Genomic DNA, 25,605 nt, shown 5'->3' with positions numbered 1-25,605 from the left:
AGTGAGCAAGGCCTAAAGATGGAATGTCCTGGGTTCAAATTTGATCTCAGACACTTCCCAGCTATGTAACTGGGCAAGTCACTTAACCACAATTGCCTAGTCCTTACTGTTCTTTTGCCTTAGAACCTATACTTAGCATCAATTCAAAGACAGAGGGTAAGGTTTTAATTTTTTTTTTTAACACTTAGATTACCAGAAAAGGTAGATGAGAAAAATAGAAAGCATTTTTAGTGGAGGACCCTAAACAAAATGGCCATACTCCAAAGAGACTTAATACTTTCTTCTGAAATTGTTTTCTCTTTTAGTATTTGATATTTCATAGATATGTTAACTCTTGGAGTATCAAATATCATGTTTATTTTTAATCGGTTTCCCTTCAAACAGCTGCCCAAGATGTCTATCTTCTTTTCATTGGCCTTCTGCAAATATTTGAAATAGCTATTCATTAACAGTTACACATTTATTTAGCAATGGCTGCTGCTTGAGAAGTAGAATTAGCCTTTATTTTATTTCCCCCTATTCTTTGGTTGGAAAAGAGAAACTCTGCTGTTTGGGTTCAATCTGTCAAGGTTCAAATTATGCTACAGCTGAGAGCTAATCGAGGGTGTCTGACCTGGTTTGCAAATAAAGTAAGAAAGAGAAAAGAGCATTTATTTGTTTGTCTTTCTTTGGGGGCCAAGGACTTTTTCAACTAAAGCAAAAATATTTCACAAATACATTTACCTTAAATGGAACACAGATTTGATGTTCACTTAAAAAAGGGAATAGAATTCTTAAAAAAAAAAAACACTGATATTATACAAGTATTTTTCTTTAAATGAGGAAAAAAATTAACTGGTTTATAAAATGCATTTAAATTGAAAGTCACAGTTCATTTAACATGAGCATTGTATTAAGTGGTTGTTCTTCAAGGATCATGGTAATGAAGAATCAGATCTGCCACCCTCCTCCCTATGTCTCCCTCCTCCCTTCTCCCTCCCACTTTAGTTAGTCTCTTCAGTTGGTGACAAACTGGAATTCAGTTCTGATAAGTTTCCTGATATATCTAATAGACAACTCACTCTTTTAATGATTGGAACAGGGGATTTATTTAAGGAAGGGGGGAGGGAAAGGAAATTGTATAGGAGAGAGGGTTTAGTGTTTCCCTGATCTTAAATGATCCTAAATTGAGAATAATACTGTAGAGTCTTGAATGAGGGATGTGGCTAACAGGGTTGAGGATCTTTAAGTCACCTCCTCATACAATAGAGAGAAAATCAGTAAGAGAAGGATCTTCTCAGTCCTTACTCCTTCCTGTCTCAGGAGAAAGAGACCTCCAACAGTTTGGATGTTTCTTTTTAACAGTCTCATCCCAGTCAATATTCTCCTCCAGAATGCTCCTTAAACTCACAGCTTCTCCAATCCTTCATCTATTGCTTCTGTTTGCAGGTTTTCTTCAATTTACCCATCTATCCTCAGTACATATTATTAGAGGAATATATACTTTAGTTAATCAAGAAAATTTGATGAGTACATGAAGAACTTAAAATATCCACATAAATTAACAGGTCTCATTTTAATGGGTATAAGTAGCAGAATTAATCATTCAGTACCAATAATATCCTAAGTATATTTGTTTTTCCTATCTGTTTAGAAATTTAGTTTTCATATTAGAAACAACTTTGTTCTCAAAACTTAAAAACTGATATAAGTTTTGTACAAATGGAGATTTGAACCCCAGACTTCAATCCCCAGAAGTCATTGGTACTTCCCAGAATTCCCTATAATCTCACCTGAGTCTCCACCTGGGTGAGATCACAATTGAGTATTTAACGGGCTCTCTGCCTCCCAAGAGCTCTCTTCATGTACTCAGAGATTGCAAGATATAGTGAGTATGCTAAGCGCAGGGATTCTGAATTGGCTAATCAGCCATGGGCATGTGGTTTCCTACTTTGTATCCCTACTTCTGATAATCTTTAATAAACCTCATAAAATATAATACGTTTATTATTAGAAACTAAATGTATTTTTTACAGTTTTTAATGAACAAATCATTTCTTAGTAACTTCTTGAGTAAGAACAATCATATCTCAGTAACTATGAATTCCAATAGATTATGATAAGAGTGTGCTGGCTGAGTTATGGGTGCTCAGTAGCTTTATATGAGAATGAATCTCATGAAAGATTCTAATGCCAAATAGAAGAATTATGAAATGTGGTATTAAAGTTATTCAAGATCATTATTTTTATTTCTAAATAATAGTTTTTGTTTCTATTTAATTTCATTTTCAATAAATAGGTATTTATATTCTTTCAACCTTTCTCACCTTTTCTTTCCAACTGAATAAAAAAAAAAAACTGTCTCCTCTTCCTAACTTTCCTTTTACTGTTGAGGGTATCACCCTAATCTTAGTCACTAGATACCATCCTCTAACTCCTCCTACTCTCCCCCAACCAGGTCCCCAATATCCAATCAGTTGGCAAGTTTGATCTTGTCTACCTTTGTAGCAGCTTGTCCATATGCTCCCTTGTATCACCTCATACATGGACTATGGGAAGGAACCTACAACTCTATTTCCCTGCCTACTATATTCTTCCTCCCTTTCTGCTTATACCTTTGTTCCCTCCATTTTCTCAGAGATCCATTGGCACTTGTAAAAATGGAGATTTGAACACCAGAATTCAATACCCAGAAGTCCTTGGCAGTTCCCAGAATTCCCTATAATCTCACCAAAATCCCCACCGGGGAAGAGAACAAAATTTGTATTTAAACTGACTGTACCGTCTACTTAGGCTGTCTCTGCTTCTGCTTCTGAGCACACATGGCTCTCAAAATATACTAAGTGAATTCTGAATGCGCTAGTGCTCTAGCCACATGCCTTCTTATTTTGTATTTTTTTATCCTTGATTTCTAATATTTTTTAATAAACCGCTAAAAAGATAATACTTTCAGTAGAGAAACTAATTTAATTATTACAGTTTGGCTAACCACGTCAGTTGTGACAAAATATTCTCAATCTTCTTAACATTCCTAAATCTTTTCTCTACTGTGACTAAGTTCAGCTTTTAATAGCTATTGCCTAGATTTTTTTTTTAAGCCACATTTCTCAAAGAGCTTTTTAGCAAGCCTCTTGACTCATCTCGCTCCTGCCTGTCTGCTTCCCACCTTCCAGCTCCCGGCTCCTGGTTCCTGGTCTCTCTCTCACTCACCTGACCCAGCTGGTCCCCAGCCCCAGCAAATCTGGCCTCCAACCCAAATGGCTCATCACCCCAGGCCCCAGACCCAGGCGCAGGCCCAGGCCCCAGGATGCTGGTAGCAGACATAATTTCTACAGGATCAAAAATAACGTAGTAAAAATGGGGGTGATTTTTCCTTAGGCTATGATTAGCCTCCATGTGGCAAGGGGCAGGGGGGAAGGGAAAGAAAGAGGATAAGGAAGAGACTTTTCAAAAAAGGAACTTACAAGCATGGCTAACTTAAAAGTATAGCTTTTGACTATATTGATTCTTTCACTTACCTCACCTGGGAGTCAGGAGAGAATTTCAACTCCCTACAATTCTTTGGCCCAAATTGAGATTCCTAAAACCCACCCTCACTATGGGGAAGCAGTTCAGTGGCTCAGTGAATTGAGAGCCAGGACTAGAGATAGGAGGTCCTGGGTTAAAATCTGGCCTCAGACACTTCCTGGTGGTGTGGCCCTGGGCAGGTCATTAAATCCCCATTTCCTACCCCTTACCACTCTTCTGCCTTCTGACAATAGGCATCTAACTGGATAATTAAAACAAACAAACAAACAAACAAGGAACTCTAAAGAGACTGGAGGTTATATTTTTAAGGCATTTCAGACTCCAATATTTTATTAAAATCTCTGTATTTTATTGCATTTTGCTGATTGATTTGTTTAAGATTTAATCTTGTGTTTAAGTTCATATATTAATGTATTCAATACTATTCTGTTACACAGAATCATTTTAATGTTCTGGGTTTTAACTAATGTTAAATTCTGTTGCTTTCCCCCTATAACTGTGCTGAACAAATATTATTGAGTGAACCTATATAAAAACAGCTTTTCTATTTTTGACTTTGTAAATTGTCACATAGAGGATAGATAGACTCCATCAGAACATTGCTACAATTGTATAACAACCCTTGGAAAATTTAATGAGCTAATAAATATCTCAAATTGATTTTAAGGGTTCTTTAGACATAATTTTTAGAATTTTTTTTAACAATCTCTGGTCATTTTTCCTTCCTCTAACAGTAGGTAAGGCCCATTTTAGTAGCTGAAGTGAAATAGTAATTTATAACTCTTCAGCTCACTTACTTCCACCAGAATGATATCAAGATTTCTTGATGATGTTCAAAACCCAAAATAAGTTTTACTTTGTTTAAAAATATGTTTACCAAGGTTGAAAGATTTGCTACATTTGTAAAAATTGTGACAAATATCTATCAGTTCATAGGCTTTTAAAAATGCCATACAGCAACTCATGTAAAAATGATAATGTGTTTGTTTGTTATTGTAATTAACTGGCCTACTGAGAATTTGGAGGATATTGATACCTACATGTAGGTACTATTATTCTTTATTTAAAAAAAAACTGTTAATTTGTAAAATTCATTTCCTTGTACTCACAGTGGATCACGGCCATATTTGAAGAGGAAATTTTTGGTGAGAAAGCCTTGTATTCTATATTTTGTTAGCTGACACAGTGTGTAAATGATTATAAGCTACATTGTTTAATTTTAAAACTCTTTTATTATTATATTTTTCTTACATGTGCAATATGCTATTTCAGTTTTTTTTTTATTTTTCTCTACTTTTTATATTTGAAGCACATGTCACCAGTATTAAGGTTTTCTTTAACTTTTTGATTTAGCTGTAATATAAGTTTAACATACATTTGCTATAATGTCAACGCATGCCCCCAAAGCTTGAGATTATAAAAATGATGCCATTAATTGTTTTTTAAAAAATTATGGGACTTTGCTTAGTGATTCTGTCTGATCCCAGGACAAGAAATACAAAAGAGCCATTTCACAGGGCCAAAGAAGCAAAGATAAACCTGAATTGTGCCGAAAGGGTACACAGATCAACAAAGAAACCAATCCAGGAAGGATTGATGTATTTCTAAGCCCATACAAAGGACTTGAACCTAGTGTGAAGACTCAAGGTTGCAAAGCTTAACATACGTTAAGATGTAGGCCTTCCTTGTATCCATACCCTTTGTGAAAATACTTACAATTATCCCAAACATGGCTCCTAACCTGGCTCCTATAATCTAGTCCCTTTTCTTTCATAGTGTGGCAAACTTTCTGTAGTCCTGGCTACTGATTGGGTAAATGCTTACTTGCTTATATCATTTTAATTGGTCCCTGATTCAAGGACCTGTTATAGATTTATTTTTTCCTTTCCATGGAATTTTTACACATAAGACTTTGATAGTCTATATTTTCATCCAGAAATTATCTTTTTTTATTTGGATTTTTCTGATGTCTTTTTAATTTCTCTTGACAATTGGTTCATATACCTCATAACTCAGCAATGCATTCCTAAATGATCCTTGTGTTTTTCAATCACCCTCTTCAAGGGGGGAATGTAAAAGTATGTAAAAATTATTTTAAATTGCAAAGTTTAAATTCCTTTTGAGAAGAATTTTAGGTTAAGAAAGATGTTACCTCTCCAAATCCAGAAACTGAACTGTTTGGAGAAGACACCATGAAGATGCCTCCAGACCACAAGCTGCACGAGAAAATCAAAAATGAACTTTGGATGTGGTCAATTGAACATTTATTTCTATGTATACTTTCATGACAAAGGGGACTTCCCCCTAACTGGTTTTTTGTCAATGCATCTAGCAATTATTGGTTTTGTTCTTTTTTCCTCTTATCCTCAAATTATTGTAAACTTTAAGTTGATTCTGTTTTCATGACCCTTTTTGGGGAAACCTTTCCCAATGCGGATCAAACAGGGATTTTTAAAAATGGAGATTTGAACACCAGATTTCAATCCCAAGAAGTCCTTGGCAGTTGCCAGAATTCCCTATAATCTCACCAAAATCCCCACTGGGGAAGAGAATAAAAATTTGTATTTAAACTGACTGTACTGCCTACTTGGGCTCTCTCTGCTTCCTCTTCTAAGCACACGTGGCTCTCAAGATGTAGTAAGTGAACTGTGAAGGGACTAGTGCTCTCCTGCCTTCTTATGTTGTATTTTTTTATCCTTGATTTCTAATAATCTTTAATGAACCTCTAAAAATATAAAACTTTTAGTAGAGAAACTAATTTAATTTTACAACTTTCCTCCTTATTCTTTGATGCAGAAGACACTCTATCACCTTATTCCATGCATTAGTATTTGATCTTTATATTAGGATTTCCTTAATTTTAGTGATTTGATAGATTTGTATATTTGACTATTGATAGTTTTTATTTCTTTCTTGGAGAATTAACTGTTGGGTAATGGCTCCTTTTCTAGTAAATATAAATCACTTCTTTATATATCATGGAATTAAGAAACTTGATGGAAATTTACAGTTTGTTTTCATCTTTTTTTTAAACCAGTTATGTGTTTCTTTCCTTATTTTAATTCTATTGGCTTCATTTATGGAAAAAAAATAACTACAAAGTTTTACAAATTCAATATTGTTCATTTTATCTTCTGTGATCATCTTTAACCCTTATCTGGTCATGAACTACTCCCAATTATATTAACCCAAAAAGTATTTTCTTTTTCAATCTTCCAATTTGCTTCTGAGGTAACATTTTAATCCCTTTAATTATCAGCATTCTCTGCACTGCATTATATCTAAATAATGTACTCATTTCACATTTCCCTTGGCATAATATTTCTGCCCAACTGCTTTTCAGTGTTGCCAGCAATTTTTGTTCAATATTAAGTCCTTGCTCCAATTAGTCCAATTAGGTTTTGAGTTTGCTGAATGCTATACTACTTTTTATAACTAACATATTGTTAGTGGTCAACATTTTTATTTTTTAATCAATATCAAATAGTTTTTATGATTACTACTTTGAACTTAGTTGAGAGGTTATACTCATAGGCCTTTTTTCTAAAAATTCTTTCCCTCTTTGACTTCTCCAAGAAAATTTCCTTATTATTTTTTTCTAACTACATAAAAATAATCCTAGAGTAATCTAATTGTTATGGAGTTGAATAAGCAAATTAAATTATATTACACTGACATGCTTATACTATTGCCAGACTTACCCATGAGCAACAAGTATTTCTCCAATTACTTAGGTCTTTGTAAAGAGGATTTTGAGGTTGTATTCATAATTCTTGAATGTGTCTTAGGCAACTGCCTCCCAAATATTATATGTAATATATGATTTATAATATAATATTTTTGAATACAACTTTTCTTTTTATCTTATCCTTCTAGATTTTGTTGGTAATATATAGGAATGCTGATGATCTCTGTAAATTTATTTCATATCATGTTCCTTCACTGAATTTATTTCTTTAATTAACTTAATTCACTTTTTAGGATTTTCAAGGCAGGCCATCATATTCTGGGCACAATGATAATTTTCTTTCTTCTTTGCATATGCTTATTCAATTTTTTCTTTAATGTTTTATGTCTACAGGTATACTTTTTTATAATATACTAAATAGTAGTCAGTGTCCTTGCTTTGCCCCTGATCTTAGTGAAAAAAGCTGCTACTTTTCCTTTATTACATAAAATATTTGATTTTTGTTTCAAATAAATATTATTTACTATTTTAAAGAAAAGTAAATTTTCACATACATATTTAAAAGAAATGATCACTGAAATTGATCAAAAAGACTTTTTAAATCTATTGATATAATCATGTTATTTTTATTGCTTGTAAGTAATACAGTTTGGAATGTACAATCTTCTTGGACTAATTCTGCTCCTCTGTCATAAAAGCAGTCTGGTCAGTGTATTTAAGATTTTCAATATCTTAATGTACTCAAATGATTAATACTTTATTTTTAATTTTGATATCAATTTTCATTAAGAATATTGACATATTTTTCCTCTCTATATTTTATCTTATTTCATTATATTATCTCCTCTAATCTAATTTAATACCATCTTTCAATTTCTGAATATATGCCATTCACAATCCAAGTAAATAAGTTAAATGTATACTTCTCTTTGTCCTCAATGTACTTTTTCCTCTCTTGGCCACTGACCCCATTTTCACAAATTAGGTGATGAAACAAAACAATGTGATCAATCAGTACTAGTGATCAATAAACAAAGCATTGCTTTTCTGTTCATTTTCCCTCTTCTCTTCACTTTACTACCAACAGAGAAAAGAGGATTTTTCTTATTATCTTCTTTTTTGTGCCCTCTTTCAATTGTCCATTTTTATGTATGTTTTTTTTAAATTATAATTACTCCCTTAAGTTCCTGTGTTCCTTTGTGCTTAAATTCGTCATTCCTTCCTACTACACTCTTCTATTTTCAGGTGGAGTATAATGTATTCATATACTACAAAGATTGCATGTGTGTGATTGTGTTTAAATGAAAGTGAGAACATTTGTTTCTTCCACACTTTCTTTAATATTTTAATATTCTTTGTCTTATACATCCCATTATTTTAGATAGAGTATCCTATTCTTCCTCCTCCATTCCTCTCTTGCATATTTTCCACATTTCCCTCATTTTTCCCCTTTTTAAGATCATTAAAAAGGGAAAATATAACAATTAGGTTACCTGCTTGATTAATTGTATCTATAACCATTAAAGGTGTAAGGGTTTATTTGTTTCTTGTACCTAAATTAATATGTAAACAAGTTATTACAACATGGTACCCTCCTAAAATTTTTTTAAAAATTGTTTCCTTTGATTCTTGCATTTTCATTTAAAAGTGATTAATTAGTTAATAGTTTACAAAGAAAAAGAAGAGCAGGGGAGAAAAATGGCTGCATGATGAAGCTTTATAAATAGCTAGGACAGAAGGAAAGCAAAAGTAAAGAAATGCAGAAGACCAAGAAGAGATCAGAAGATTTTCTTAAATGCACAATGTAAAGAAATAGAAGAAAACAAGAGAATGGTAAAGACAAGTAATCTCTTCAAGAAAATTTTAATATCACCAATAACCAAGGTGTTATGGTTATTGATCTAAAACCAGATATCCTGGAGAATGAAGTCAAGTGAGACTTAGGATGCACTGCTAACATTAAGGTTAGTGGAGCTGATGGAATTCCAAATGAGCTACTTAAAGTTTGAAAAGAAAATGCTTTATAATACTGCAATCAATATGCCAGCAAATATCGAAAATTCAACAGTGGATTCTAATTTGGAAAAGATTGGTTATGTCCCAGTTCTAAATAAGGGCAATGCCAAAGAATATTCAAATTCCTGAAGAAGTGCACTCATTTCACACGTAGGAAGTTTATGCTTTAAGATTCTGCAAACTAGATTTCCATAACATGTGAAACCAAGAATTACCAAGAGCAAGCTGGTTTTTGAAGAGGCAGAGGAACTAGATGCCAAATTATGACTAGCTGTATTATGGAGAAAACAAAGAAGTGCCAGAAAAATATCTATTTCTGCTTCATTAAATACACTAAAGTCTTTTGACTGTATGGATAACAACAAAATATGGTAAATCTTCAGACATAAGAGTACCAAATAGTTTTACTTGTCTCCTGAGGAATCTGTATGCAATAAAGAAGCAACAGTTAGAACTAAACATGAAAAACTGTTTGGTTTAAGATAGGGGAAAGAGTATGACATAGCTATATATTGCTACTTTATTTATTTAGCTTATATACAGAGTACATCATGTGAAATGCCAGAGTGGATTTCCAGAATTAAGGTTGTTAGGAGAATTAACAACAATTTCAGGTATTCAGATAATACCACTCTGATGGTAAGTAGTGAAGAATTAAGAATGTCCCTTAAGAAGGTGAAAAAAGAGAAAAGAAATACTGGCTTGAAGCTTAAAGGCAAAAAAACAAAGAGAAAACCAAACAAAAAACAACCCTAAGATGTTGGCAACTAGTACCAGTACTTCCTGTCAAATGGAGGGAGAAGAAACGGAAGCAGTGTCAAATTTTGTATTCTCGGGCTCAAAGATAACTGTAGTTGGTGACTGCAGCTATGAAATTTTTTTGTTTTTAAATTTAATCTACATTACTGAAACTTTCTCTGTTTTCTAAAGTCTAGACAATCAAAAAAAAAACAATAAATCAAACTCTAATTTGTAGGATTTGTGTAGGTATAAATGTTCATAGTGAAAATGTAATAATAAGCTTTCTAAGCTTGTTCAACCTGACTACTGTCATCATCTTGGTATAACCTGCAGATATTTTTTCAAGGAAGAAACTTTGAAACTTTGAGTGACTGAGAATTTTTCTGTTTGAAGGTATGGTCCTGGACAGGGCAGGAATAAGTGAGATTCATCTTTACTATCATTGTATCCAGAGCAAAAAGGTCCTTCTTCAAGAAACATAAACTAGAGGAGCTCTAAGATGTGTTTGGATAGTAGCAAATCAACTGAATTCTTCATCTGAAATACTGTTGGCATCTGCCCTTCCAGAAACCACAATCCTACACTTCAAGTAGATGGATCTTACTAGATTTTTCAGCAATTCTTTTTTATTGTCATGTAAAACACACTTCCGTATGGGTCACTGTTGTAAGAGCACACTCATATAACCAAAACCCCAAAATAAAATCAAAGATACATTGATATGAAAGACAATTCCAAGAGTTCTTTTTCTGGAAGTGGATAGCATTCCCATAAGTCATTCAGGACTGTCCCAGGTCATTGCCTTTTTTTCACAAATAATCATCATCCAATATTGCTGTTATTGTGTACAATGTTCTCCCACTTCTGCATCAGTTCCTGCAGATCTTTCTGGCTTTTTCTGAAATCATCTTCCTTATTATTTCTTTGAGCACAATAGTATTCCATCACCAACATGAACCACAAATTGTTAAGCCATTCCTCAAAGGATGGACATCACCTCAGTTTCCAATTCTTTGCCACCACAAAAAGAGCATCTATAAATATTTTTGTATGAGCAGGCCCTTACTCTTTCAGCAATTCTATTTTTTTTAATTATTTTTACATGTTTACATGATACATTCTTTTTCTTTCCCCTCTTCCCTCCTCCCTCTCAGAAACAACAAGCAATTCCGTGGGTTATACAAATATTATCATTTTATACTTATTTCTATATTATTCATTTTTGCAATAGAGCAGTGTGTTAAAGCCAAAACCACAAATCATGTACCCATATAAACAAGTAATATGTCATATTTTTTCTTCTGCATTTCTACTTACAAAGTTCTTTTGATTTGGATAGTTTTTCTCTTAAGACCCTGAGGATTATCCTGGGTCACTGCATTGTTACTAGCAGTAAAGTCCATTAAATTGGATCATTCCACAGTGTTTCAGTTTCTTTGTACAATGCTCTCTTTGTTTTGCTCATTTCACTCTGCATCAGTTCAGGTAGGTCCTTCCAGGTCATATAGAATTCCTCCAGTTCATGATTCGTTACAGCACAATAGTATTCCATCACCACCATATACAATGTGTTCAGCCATTCCCCAATCGAGGTCCATCCCCTCATTATTCAATTTGTAGACACCATAAAGAGTGGGGAGATGAATATTTTTACAACCCTTTTTTAATCTCTTTGGGGTACAAACCTATTAGTGGTATTACTGGATCAAAAGACATGCATTCTTTTAGCACCCTTTGGGCATAATTCCAAATTACCTTCCAGAATGGTTGATCAATTCACAACTCCACCAGCAACATATTAGTTTCCCAATTTTGCCATTTCCCCTCCAACATTCATTATTTTCCTATGCTGTTTATGTTGACCAATCACTTAGGTGTGAGGTGGTACCTTAGAGTTGTTTCAGTTTGTATTTCTCTAATCGGGAGGGATTTAGAACACTTTTTCATGTGATTATTGATAGTTTTTATTTCTTCATTTGAAAATGGCCTTCAGATCTTTTGACCATTTGTCAATTGGGGAATGGGTGGATTTCTTATACTTTTGACCTAGTTCCTTATATATTTGGAAAATTAAACCTTTGTCAGAGAATTTTGTTATAAAATTTTTTCCCAGTTTGTTTCTTTCCTTCTAATTTTGCTTGTACTGGTTTTGTGTGGACAAAACCTTTTTAATTAAATATAACCAAAATTATTCATTTTAGATTTTGTAATATTCTCTTGCTTAAATTCCTTCCTTTCCCACATATCTGACAGGTATACTATTCTATGTTCACCAAATTTATTTATGATTTCATTCTTTGTAATCAAGTCACTCATTTTAAATTTATCTTAGTATAATATAAGATGTTGATCTAAGCCAAATTTTTCTCATACTGTTTTCCAATTTTCCCAGCAGTTTTTGTCATAGTGAGTTCTTGTTGCAAAAGCTGGGGTCTTTTGGTTTATTGAACACTAACTTGCTGAAGTCATTTACACCTAGTCTATTCCATCTGCCCTTCTATCTCTTAGTCAGTACCATATTGTTTTAATGATGACTATTTTGTAGTACTGTTTAAGATCTGGTAATGCAAGGCCCACATCCTTGACATAATTTTTCATTAGTTTCCTTGATATTTTTGTTCTTTTGTTCTTCCAGAAGAACTGTGTTATAATTTTTTTCTAATTCTAAAAAAAAGGTTTTTTGGTAGTTTGATAGCTATGGCACTGAATAGCAACTATGAAATTAAAAGACGCTTGGTCCTTAGAAGAAAAGCTATGGCAAATTTGGACTACATACTAAAAAAACTGAAACATTACCTTTTTGATAAAGGTTTATATAGACAAAGTAATGATTTTTCCAGTAGCAATTTATGGCTATAAAAGCTAGAATGTAATTACTCTTATCATATGTAGCAATATGCTAATAACTATGACTATGAAAAGCTATTCAGTTTAATTGAGTAGAAAATAAGTGCCACATGTACTTTGGGTTCAGAATCAAAAATAAAATAGCCCCTCTCTTTGAAATTATACCAACTGGGGTTTAGGGATGAAGGAGAGAACACAAGATGGACACAGTGAAGTGTAGCACCAACTATAAAGGTAATTCCTATCTAAATTCCAGATAGGAAAGGCTGGTGCAAATAGCTGCAAATAATTCCAGGCAAGTCAGTGAAATGCATTTTACATCTTTGGGGTAGAAAGACATAGTTTTAGTAGAGCTCTGTGACATGCCATTTGTGTTCAAAGACTTAGTTCACAAAATTTGCATAACTAGTCTACCATCATTGTAACATCATAATATAGTCAATTCATCACTGTCCAGACATGGATTATCTACCTTGTTTATTATTCATAATAACCCAGGGGCTCTTTTCTTTCTGCCTCCCATCTGGGACCCAGGTCACTGACAGTGGGACTCATTCAAGAGAGGGTAAGGGCTAGGCACAGATGGGTAGAAGTAGGTATATGGGTATGGTAATCCAGAATTGATTATGGACAATGAAACTGCATATGTGACTTGGATTTCTAGTGGGCAAACATTATAAGACTGTCATCTAACTAGGGTACATTTCTAAAGGAACATTTGGGAAAAGAGAAAATGCCCCATTTCAATGGAATCCAAATCACCACTCACCAGGATGACTTATAGCATAGTTTTGCTTTTATAGTGCAATAGCTTAATGGTAGCATCTTTTCCAAAATTTCAGAATGAAATAATTTTTACTTTAAGAAATTATTTCAAGTTAGCCAAGAGTTATTTCTCATTCTCCTAAGAGTAAACATAAAATTAAATTTCATGCTTAAAAATCTATATTGTTAGAGCATATTTTCATTTTCTAAAACAGAACACTAATAAAATTTGTTTGGTGGTTGAAAAACAAAATTTTAAACCAAAAATTTGCATTTAGATTTGAAAATTAAGTGAGTCTTGTGGATAGTTAGAGTTAACTTACAAATCTTTAAGTTGATTTAGAAGGCTGTTCTATGGAATTTTAAGAGATGTGGAAAGATATGAATTTGATATTGCCACCTAATGGATTATAAACCTGACCTTAGTTTAGCAAGATGTTTTCTGCTGGAAAATTATGATTTGTGACTTTAGTAGTTTTTATTGATTCTGTAGAATCTGTAGTTTTATAACATTGTCAATTCATTCCAGATGAAAAATTACTAATTTTTTCTCACATTTCTGTAGAAATTAAATTGCAGTAAACAAATTTGCATAGTGTCAGGTATGGCCAGAAGGTATTGCACATTAAAAGTAAAAGTTTCTGAATCGAACTTGCTACATTTCTATTTCTTTAATTTTTCTTGGGTTATCAGAAGAAAAGAATGTTTTATGGGGAAGAGGAAAAAATCTGACTGAGATGATTGACTAGACAACAACATGAACATGATTATGGTAAAGAATGAAGGAGGAAAAGATGGAAAAAGGAAAAAATGTCTAATAATAAAAAGTAAATTAAAGAGTATTTGTGATGGATAAGAGAAAAAATAGGTGATTATGAGAATAGAAATGTATAATAAGAGATGGATGGATTGATTATAAACTCCAAACAGAGCATTTTGACCCTTATTTTCAGTTAAATGAGTTGAATGATATTCAGGAATATTAACCATCTGCTCATCACCAGAAGGTTGGGCATCAGGTGCTGAATTTTTTCAGCCACAGTAACTCAGAAAAATTGTCAACAAAGCTATAGTGGGGCTGTTATCTGCATCAGTTGGGATACTACTCAATTGTGAAATCATAAATCTTACTATTAAAGTACTCACTTTCAGCCTACTTACAATTTTATTTCCTATTAATTTTTATCAAAATTTGTCTAAGTAGAAAATAAGAAATTACAATGTAGCATAAATGTATCAATAAACTGACTTGTTTTTAATTTTAATATCCACGAAGTGATGTGGTTAGACTAAATGTCACCATAAGTTCTAATACTTTGCTAATATCTCTTAAGGTTTCACTTTCTTTTACAATTCAAATTATGATCTTCAAAGTAGTTAGGCTGTGAATATGAAAATCAAAAGGACAACTTCTACTTTTGATGTGTCTTCACAGTTATAAAAGAGAGAGCAGAAGCAAAGGGAAAGACTTATGGGAATTAAGATTTATTCATAATATAAGAATGTTCTAGCAATTCAAAGCTATCTAATAATTAAATCCACATGGTAAAGTGAATAGAGTGCCATCCCTGGAGACAAGGAGATTCATCTTCCTGAATTCAAATGCAGTTTCAGATACTCTGGGAATAGCATTTAACTGTTTGCCTCAGTTTCTTCATCTGTGAAATGAGGTTGAAGAAGGAAATGCCAAACCATTGCAGTATCTTTGCAATGAAAATTACTATTTAAGTTCATAATGAGTTTGACATGATTGAAAAACAAACTCAACAACACAATAATTAAATGAGCTGCAAATCATTACTCACTGTTTGACATCAAATAAAAAGGAACTAAAGATTAGCTAGAGAGTCACTTATTGGGGGTGTTAATAGATGAGAATCATGCATTGGAAAAATTAGCCAAACACACTTAGTCTGAAACCATTTGTAGAACTGTGCATCCAAACAGTCCCTTACCACTACAAAGAAGGGATTATAGTCTGTTATCAGTTCTTTTCTGGGGACAACCTTGGTCACTAAAATTATAGAACATTTAGTTTCTGTTCTGATTTTTTATAATATTAAGATTGTGATAGTATGCAATTTTCCTGATTCTGCTTAGTTCACAATGCCCCATTTTATAAAGTCTTTCCATTCTCTAATTTTATCATATTTATAATTTATAATTTTGCAATTACTTTCAATAACATTATGAATTGGGAATGTGTAATAAATAGGTCAGTAATTTCATCAATACAAAAAACTTCCATGTGAATTAACGCCTCTTATTCTTAACCTTCGCTGCTAGTCTTCTCTTATAGTCTTAGAACTAACTCCCTAGAGTTCTGGGAACTTAAGGGACTTCCTAATAATAAACATCCAGTAAGTATCAATCTTGGGACTTGAGCCCAAGTTTTCTGATTTAAAGGTAGATACTTTATCCACTACACTAGATATCTTACTTCATTTACATCAACATACCACAATTTGCTTAGCCATTCCCCAAATAATGGGCATAAAAAATTTTCCCCAGTCATTTCCTACTACAAAAATGGAGTTTTATGAATATTTTTGTAATTATACTTAGTAGTGGGATCAGTGGGCCAAAGGGCATGGGCATATTAATAACTTTTAAGTATATTTATTTGCTTTCCAGAATGACTGAACCAAATCATGGCTTTATAAATAGAATATTAAGGAGACTATCTTTCTAGAGCCCTACAACATTAATTATTTATATCTGCTGTCAAATCAGTTGGTCAATAAACATTCATTAAAAGCCTACTACATGTCAGGTACTGTGCTAGGAGTTAAGGACATTAAGAAAGACAAAATTAAGTCCATATTCTCAGGAGTCCAAGTTCTAATGGAGAGGACAATATGAAAACATCCATGGGGGCAGCTAAGCAATGAATAGAAAGGTAGATCCAGAGAGAGGAGGCCCTGGATTCAAATCTGGTTTTAGACACTTCCTAGTTGTGTGCTCCAGGGCAAGTCACAACTCCAAGTGCCTAACCCTTCCTGCTCTTTTGCCTGGGGTTCATAATTAGCATTGATTCTAAGACAGAAAATAAAGATTTGAAGGGAGCAAAATCATGTACAAAGCAGCTATATACAGGACAAACTAGAAATAACTGACAAAGGAAAAGCATTATATATATATATGGGTGATAAACTACAGCATCCTGTTCAGATGGGGAGGCTTTAAAGAAGTTAGGAAAATTGGGAGGAGATGAATAGGTACTGAATTCTGGTCAGGAGAGGGGGACAATGGCACTAGATCTCACAGAATACAGAGGAAAGACAGGTGGAATGAAGAAAACTGACAAGGTGGGAGGGAGACACATTGTGAGTGACAGGGTACAATTACTTAAGGGTGTGTTTATACACATGGAAGACAGACAGACAGAAAGACAGACAGAGACAGAGAGATGGAGACAGAAACAGACAGACTGAAAATTAAGAAGGTAAGAAGGCTACTTTGACAGATGAGTGGAGGAATAATATGTGGGGAGATTTGGAACATGGAAACCAGCCAGAGAGCTACTGTTAATCTGTTCGTAGTATGAAAGGTAATGAAGGGCCTGTAGGAGGGGAGTGGCAGTGCTAAAAGAAGAAGGTGGTGGCATATATGACAGATATCACAAAGGAATAATCAACAGGCCTTATTAATAGGTTAAAAGTTAAAAGAACTTTGATCGATACAACTAATAATGATTACTGAAGACCTGTGATGAAAAATGCTGTCCATAACACAGGGGAGATGGATTTAGTTTCAAAATGAGACTGGGGGAAAAGAAGTATTTTATAAGGGATTTACTTGACTATGGTTCTTTTTTTTTCTTTTTAAATAGAAAAAAAGGAAGGTGCTAAAAATATGTGTAATGTTACATAAACTTTTAGATTAATTAACTATTATTAGACCTCTTGTAAAATGGGAGTTATCTTTAAGTGCTTACAATATAAAAATAAAACACATTAATTAAACTTAAAAAAAACAATTACTCTATGAATGTTTATAATTACAAGTGGTAGAACAGTATAGTCTCCAGAAAAAAATGAATTTAAACATTACAAAAAGGCCAATAAAGTTAAAAGTAGTGGGTTGAGCAGGCTACAACACATTAAAAACAATGAATTTTTCAGGAAAAGTAGTGTAAAGGCCTTCATCAAAAACTGTGTTCTTGAAAAAAGGGAAAACCATTAGATATAAAATAGTAAAATGGATGTATAATCTGTGTGTGGTGGGAAAAGTAATAATAGTTCTGGAGTCAGAGAGCCCAACTTCAAATCCTGCTTCTGCATCTAACCACTTAAATAACTCAACCTCTCTGGGTTTCAGTTTTCTCATCCATAAAATAAAAGTACTGAACTATGTCTTTAAAGTCATATCCAGCTCTACACTTATGATCCTTTAATCTCAAGAGAACATGGGGAAGGAAGCATAATGGGAAAACACTGACAAAAACATGGGTAAATATGGACAAGAATCTCATGGAACTGGCAAATAAGGACCGATATGCCTCATTTCCAGGAATAGCACAAGAGATTATAGGTCCACTGATACACTGGCTTTCCTTAAAAAGAAAAACTCTAAGAACTTCTAATTTGAAGAAGATGCCAATCCAGTCATATTTATGAGGACTATGCCATCCATCCTTCAGCTGCTAGTCCTTTCCACTCGTAGAACTTACTTCTATTTATTAATTCCTCTCATAACCTCCAGTTTGAGGAAATGTTCAGACTGGTTGTGTTTCATTCTCCATAAAAGAAAGGAAACATTTCTCAATACTGAGGAGATAGCTCTTGATATAGTGAGGAAAATGCATCCAATACCAAGCCTAAAAAACAACTGCTACTAAGGTATATAGAGTACTACTCTTGTTTGGTCTGATTTTGATTTCTAAAAGTCTGTGATGAAAGCACTAAGAATATTAACATCCTTTCATTTTCTGATATTGACTTCTACTTTATATTTAATTTTTGAAACTGCTTTGGAAAAATTTCACTGCAATGACTTTTTACAAATATCTATGGATCTATCAACAATCAGACAACAGATGAAGAGAAGCCTGCCACAGCAGAAAAAAAGTTTGTCCATCATATCTACATTTTGATTTTACAGACAGGCAATGAGAGGAATAGTTTCCACACCACTCACCCAGCACACTTAAAAAGTTTTGCTCCATTACATATAGAATTGAAGCAAGATTGGAGTTTCTAGTGAAAAAAATCAATATATATTTATTCTAGAAATCCCTACCCTGCAAATTCACTCTGGCATCAACCAAGTACTGATCATAACAATCTTACTAGATTAAAAAAAAACAAAACACTAAGTTAAACCTTTAATAATTCAATGCGGAGGCATTTTAAATCCATTATATTACCAAATAATTTTAAAGACTTTAATTAAGAAATAAGACAATAGTTATACATATATATATATATATATATATATATATATATATATATATATATATTTTAAACCCTTAACTTCAGTCTTGGAATCAATACTGTGTATTGGCTCTAGGGCAGAAGAGTGGTAAGGGCTAGGCAATGGGGGTCAAGTGACTTGCCCAGGGTCACACAGCTAGAAGTGTCTTTAGCCAAATTTGAACCTAGGACCTCCCATCTCTAGGCCTGGCTCTCAATCCACTGAGCCACCCAGCTGCCCCCAATAGTTATATTTTAAATAAATAGTAAATTTTAAATAAATAGTTAATAAATAGTTATATTTTAAAAGGCTAATCTTAAAGTGATTATATAGACAGCTATACAATTAAAATTATGCTCACAAAGGCAGAAAGAAAGCAATGAAAATTAAAAACTGAAAATGATAATGCAAAAGGGGAAGTAAAATAAGTATCTCAGTAAATGAAAAAAAGATTATTTACTTAAAAATAGAAAAACATTAACTTATACCTTTGACAGGGCAGAGTGAGGGGCTCAAATTCTCTTCCTACTCCTTGTCAAAGAAATATAAAGACAATGTATGTCTTCCATGCTTTGAAGGATTATTTTATATTCAAGAATATTTAAGACTTATTTAAGAATCTCTTCAGAAGGTTTTTTTTTTTAACTTCTGGATTAGTGGATAGAATGGAAATTACATAAACTTTCAAAGCAGATATTCTTTAAAATGTGGAAGGTTTTAAAATGATGCAGAGAGATTTTCTCTTTGAGAAAGAATCTTAGAAAAAATTGGAATATGAGATCATAAGACAGTATGGATTTCAATTCCACATAAACAATTACTTCATGCAGTATTAGGCAATGTTCAATGCATAGTAAACATTAAATAATAACAAGGAAAAGCGAATATCCAAAGTTACATTTCTCAAATTAGAAATACAATTTCCCCAATGAAGAGAGGCAGTCTAGAGAGCTGCTGTTCCAGCTACTGTTCAAACACAATGCTTGCAATTTTCATCAGAGTAGTTTTCAAAGAACCTTAATGACTCCAGTACTCAGAGAATCAAAAATATGACCTGGAATAAAATGTTTAAGGAGTTCTGACCAAAAAAGAAAAAATACTGCCAAGTGCTTTATTATTTGTTATAACTGGCGAATTAAAACAAAGCGTCTTTTCTTCTATTCATATACTTATTTTAATGACTGCTAATAACAAAACAGAAAGCAAGCTTATGAAATACACTAATTTTACATACCAAAATAATGTGACATACCATTCACAGGGCCCAAGCTTTCTGAGGTGTTTTTTGGTAAATTACTGATACCTGGGGAAAAGTCATGCATAATAAAGTCTAGGGCTGTGCCCTTATGTACAAAGGACATGAATAGATGTCAGGCATGAAATGTAAAACTATTTTTTTAAGTGTTTACTGACATAAATACTTCAAGCAGTCCTGTAAAGCAGCTATCCAAAAGGTCCTCCACACTTTAATTAACTTAGTCATTGTAGGCAACTCACTTCACTCCTTCCAGCTGGTTTTATCATCTGTAACATGTAATGTTTACATCACACATCTTGCACAGAGTTTTGTATGACAAACTATAGTTATATAAAAGTTGATCATTGGGGCAGCTAGGTGGCTCATTGGAGAACCAGGCCTGGAGACAGGAAGTCTTGGGGTCAAGTCTGGCCTTAAACATTTCCTAGCTGTGTGATCCTGAGCAAGTCATTTAACCCCCACTGACTAGCCCTCACCACTCTTTTGTCTTTGAGTAGACACTCAGAACTGATTCTAAGACAGAAAGCAAGGGTTCTCTTTAAAAAGTTGATAATTATCCCACTTTTTCTATTTACCTGAGGCAAAATATATTACACTCCTGGCCTTCATTTTAGTTCTCTGTAAATCTCTTTTTCAAGTATATTTCCTTTCAACAACTTATTGTTCGGTTACACTTTTTAATATATTCTGCCACTTTTCTTTTTTGTGGGTAATTTTATCACATTCACTTTTTTTTCTCTCATTCTACATTATAATAAGATTCATGTTTCCCTCCTTTTACAAAGAAAAATAAAAGCAGTGAATGAAAGTTAGGAAAAATATTATTTTAACTACAGTTATAGTGCTATATAATCTTACTCCTTTGGCCTTTCTCCATTTACCTAAATCAATCCTGAATTGCTGAAATTTACCCTTTCTTTCTCTCCTTTTAAGTGATTTCAAAGACTGCCTTTCACTATTGAAGTTTATTTAGCTTGTTCCCTTTTTAAATATACCATTAGGTCCCTCCCTCTTCCATCTTCTTTCCTGTTATATTCACTTTTCCTCCATTTTAAAAAACATTCTTAATATAAGGAAATTCTATACAACCCTATCACCCTGAATTGTTCTTTCTTTGTTACCTGTTTGGCTCTTGAATTCAGTGGAGAAATACAATAATTCCCCTATTAAGACATAAGCACTTGATTATGAGGTACCCTCATCTTAGCTGGTTGACCTGGACAAGTCACCTGGCCCCAATTGTCTAGCTCTCACCACTCTTCTGTCTTGGAATGAATACTTAGTATCAATTCTAAGACAAAGGGCAAAAGTTTTAAAAAAAGAAAATTGTGAACCACTGTTCCTTTTTTAGTATTGGTGAAATAGGTCTCATCTAGGTTGTCTGAGGCAAAAATGACAGCTTTCTTAACCAGGAAATGAATCAGGATGCCAAATCCCAAATAATCTGGGATAGGAATGTTTCAGATATTTTCTTCCACATTTGTTCCAACAGGTTATTGTGAAGTTCATAATAGTGGTGTCTGATACCAGATTCCTTGGTGCATAATTGAAAAGAAGTGAGTCAGAATAAGAACATGGCAATGATAACATAAAAATTTGAGTATGAAGCCTTGAAGATATTTAATTTGTAAATAAACTTTTATAATCTGAATGAAAAACATTTGTAAAATAAAAAACAGAATTATAAGAAATTAGGAAAACGTTCAGCATAAAGAATAAATTAGAAATAAATAAAATACATTTTGAAGGATAAATTATTCTATTAAAAGAAGTAAAATCCTTACCTTGGAAAGACTGTTTGGCTCTATCTACTAGTTCATCAATTGGATAACTGGCCAAATTTCCTCTGGCGTGCTTTGTTTTACAGTAGGTACAAGCATTGAGACACCTGTTCAGTGGTTAGAAATAAGTACTGTTCAATAACTCTTGAAAAAATATAATAGGGAGAATACAAAGCACTCGGAAAACTGAGTTTTGGAGAAGTTAAGATAAATATTTCAAGCAATGTATAAAAATAAGATACAAAAATGAAAAAGCAACTCTAACATCAAATATCATTATATATTAAAATAACAAGAATTATAGGAAAATGGAAAACACTTTTCAGATGTATGATTTAAGAAGAAATTCATAAAGTACTTATAATAAACGTGTCATGAAGAATAATGAAGAAAAAGAAAAGAACAAAAAAGTCAAAACAGAACAATTACACCAAAATTTAAAAAGTTTTTGCACCAATAAAGTCAGTGTACTTAATATTAATATTAATTATCTCAGATACCCATTTTTAGATAAGGAACATTTTTCAATTATATAAGACTAAGAGTATTATTATTCCATACAGATAAATGGCAAAAAGATATGAACAGTTTTCAAAAGAACAGCTCATGTTCAATAATCAAATGAAAAAATGACTCCAGATCATTGGTAGTATAATAAATTAAAGGTAAAACAATTCTGAAATTTAACTTATACTCAAGAGATTCTTAAACATAACTAGAAAAAAATTAAATCCTCATGCTCTGCCTGAACTTATTTCCTTCTCCATGCCAGTGACACTGAACTACCAACTACTAAAAGAAAAAAAATATATATATATACCTTTTTCAGCACCATCTCCCACTCAATCCCTCATTCCCATGCACTTCAATTCTATACACCTATACCAAGTTCTACTCCACATCTGACCAACACAATTCTCAATCTATGACAGAATATATTTTATTGTAGCTGTCCTTTCATGGTCTTTGCCTCATATGTTTCAGGAAAGAAAAAAAAAAAAAAACAAACCTGAGGCCACTCAACATGAGATCTCTCTTTTTCCCACTTCTTCAACTCTACTGGTTTATCAACATATCTGACCTCTCCTTCTTCATCTACTTTTTCAGATCCTCTTCTAGATAGTAACATATGATTGTAGGTGCACTAAAGAGTCCTGACCTGGGTTCTCTTCTCTTCTGCACTATTTCAATTGGTGACCTCATCTGATCTCATGGAATTAATTATCCTGTATGTTGATGATCCTCAAATCTACCTATTCTGCCCTGTTAACCTCTCCCCTGGCCTTAAGTTTCACATCTCTAACTTCCTTTCAGACATCTAGAAATGGATGTCCAATAAACATCTACCACTCAGTGAGTTCAAAACTTAACTCATTTTTTACCACCAAACCTTCCCTCCTTCCTAGGTTCCTTTTTTACTATTGATGGTGCCAATATCTGCATTGTTCCCCAATATCTCAACCTTGGTCTCAGCCTTGGCCCCTCACTGTACCTAACCACATGATCTCTCTGATGCCACAGCCTATAAATTCCACCTTTGCATCTTCTCTTCAATATGCCTTTTGCTTTCCTCTGACCCTCCCACTACACTGATGAGGTGCCCTTATCACCTAGTGCATAAAATACTTCAATAGCCTACTTCAGTAGGTAAGTCCGCTGGCTTCAAGCCTCTCCCCATTTATTAAGCTGCCAATGATTTTCACCCTACTCAATGCACTTTGGTGGCTACCTACTGCCTCAAGGATCAAATAATAATACCCTCATTTGACATTCAAAGCATAATCTTCTCCATAATCGCCAACGTTTACAACCTTCTTATACTTTATTCTGCCCAGGTCACCCCTCATACTCTGTGATCCAGTGACACTGGCCACCTCTCTGAGACACAAACAAGATAGTCTTGCTCTGGTCATTTACTCCAGCTGTTCCCCATCCCTAGAATGTTATTCTTCCTCAACTCTACTTCTTTGACTCCTTTCAAGATAAAAATAAAATCTCATCTTTGAGAAACATCTCCCAATTCCTCTTAATTCAAGAACCTTCCTTCATTTAATTATTTTCTACTCATTCTGAAAATGACTTGTTTGTATATATTTATTTACATAATGTTTCTCCCCATTACATTGTGAGTTCCATGAGGGCAAGGACTGTCTTTTGCCTCTTTTAACTGGAAGTAGTCACACTTCTCAAAATGTATCAAGTATGTTATCTCTTGAAATGGTATTTATAAAATACCCTTTAACTTATACATCATTTATGTGAGTTCATTACTCTCTTCAAAAGTCAAAATTAATGCTAACAAGAATTTCCAAAAGTAAATTTCTGCATGATGCAATGTAGCTACAATTATAAATAACTGTGAAAGCAACCATGCCTGTTTTTTAAATGAGGGTTAAAACGAAATGAAGGTAATAAAAATTTCAAAAAACAATTGTGCTTTTTGAAATTACATTAAAGAACTTTTTGTTAATCCTGAAATGATGACCAACTCTTGACTCAATGACTCAATACAGACAAATAATGACTCAATATAGGTATATTGAGATATCTTTAAAAATAAAGGAACTTCATAGCATTTAACAGAGAGCTTTACTTATTTATAAACAATTAACAAATTATTTAAGAAAAGGAAAGCAGTGCCAATTCCTTCAACTGTCATAGAACAAAAGGCTTTTCAAGGCTAACTATGGGAAGCCAAAACCAAAAATTGACAGCCGTTGAACAGAAAGGAAGATGCAAAATCCTGAACAGACCATGACTGTTATAATGAATGTAGCTAAATTATACATACCACACCTATTCATCTTTGCACAGGCTTTTACATGGAGACATGCCAAACAACATCTGAAAACCTCAAAGGATGAGAGTCAGTCTTGCCTTACCCTTAAAAGTTATACTCTGAAATTTTGGAAAAAAGAATTGGCTTGCTCTGAACTTTTTTAATCTATGCAAGAACAAAAAAAGATTTTTTATGAAAAAGGAACTTTGTAAAGTGTCTTTAAAATATTAGCATTATCAATTTAATTTAAATGCACTTGACAAAGAAGCCAAATTAAACGCAAATGTAATAATGGATAAAAATTACTTCCTTTTAAGTCTAACAGATTCTCTTTCCATTTCCATATTCATTCACGATTGTATGTATTATGAGACATATAAAACCTAGTGGAATTGCTCATTGCCTATGGGAGAAGGGTGGGAGTAAGGGAGGGAAAGAACATGAATCATGTAACCTTGGGAAAATATTCTTAATTAATTAAACCTAAAATAATTAAAATGAAAAAGTTAAAAAAATATGTTTTTAAATGTCACATTCATATTATGCTTATTTTAATATCTCATATGACTAAGGACACTATGTTTACAATTATCCTATTGAAATTTTATATGCAAAAAATTATTTTTAGCATTAACACTATAATTTGGCATATCAGATTCCATTTACTTGACTTGATATAGATCTATTTTGGAAAAAATGGACAAAAGAATATATATATTTTTAAAACAGATAAAACACTAAGCTTCCAATAGTATTTGAAATTTGGAAAAACATACCACAATCTAGATATCATCATACTGAAAACATC

At 33.1% G+C, this 25,605-nt stretch overlaps 1 protein-coding gene across 3 annotated transcripts in view; it reads right to left on the bottom strand.

Moving 5' to 3' along the window:
* CDKAL1 (CDK5 regulatory subunit associated protein 1 like 1) overlaps positions 1-25,605 on the bottom strand; it is a 704,381-nt gene that overhangs the window by 432,995 nt on the left and 245,781 nt on the right. For all 3 annotated transcript variants that reach the window (XM_001375837.4, XM_007487880.3, XM_056823496.1), the window contains one exon: positions 22,022-22,125. In XM_001375837.4, the coding sequence (XP_001375874.2) occupies positions 22,022-22,125 (104 nt within the window). The remainder of the gene's footprint in view (positions 1-22,021; positions 22,126-25,605) is intronic.

Source organism: Monodelphis domestica, chromosome 3, assembly GCF_027887165.1.
Source record: "Monodelphis domestica isolate mMonDom1 chromosome 3, mMonDom1.pri, whole genome shotgun sequence".
Classification (NCBI taxonomy): Eukaryota; Metazoa; Chordata; class Mammalia; order Didelphimorphia; family Didelphidae; genus Monodelphis; species Monodelphis domestica.
This window is presented reverse-complemented; position numbering and strand designations above follow the sequence as displayed.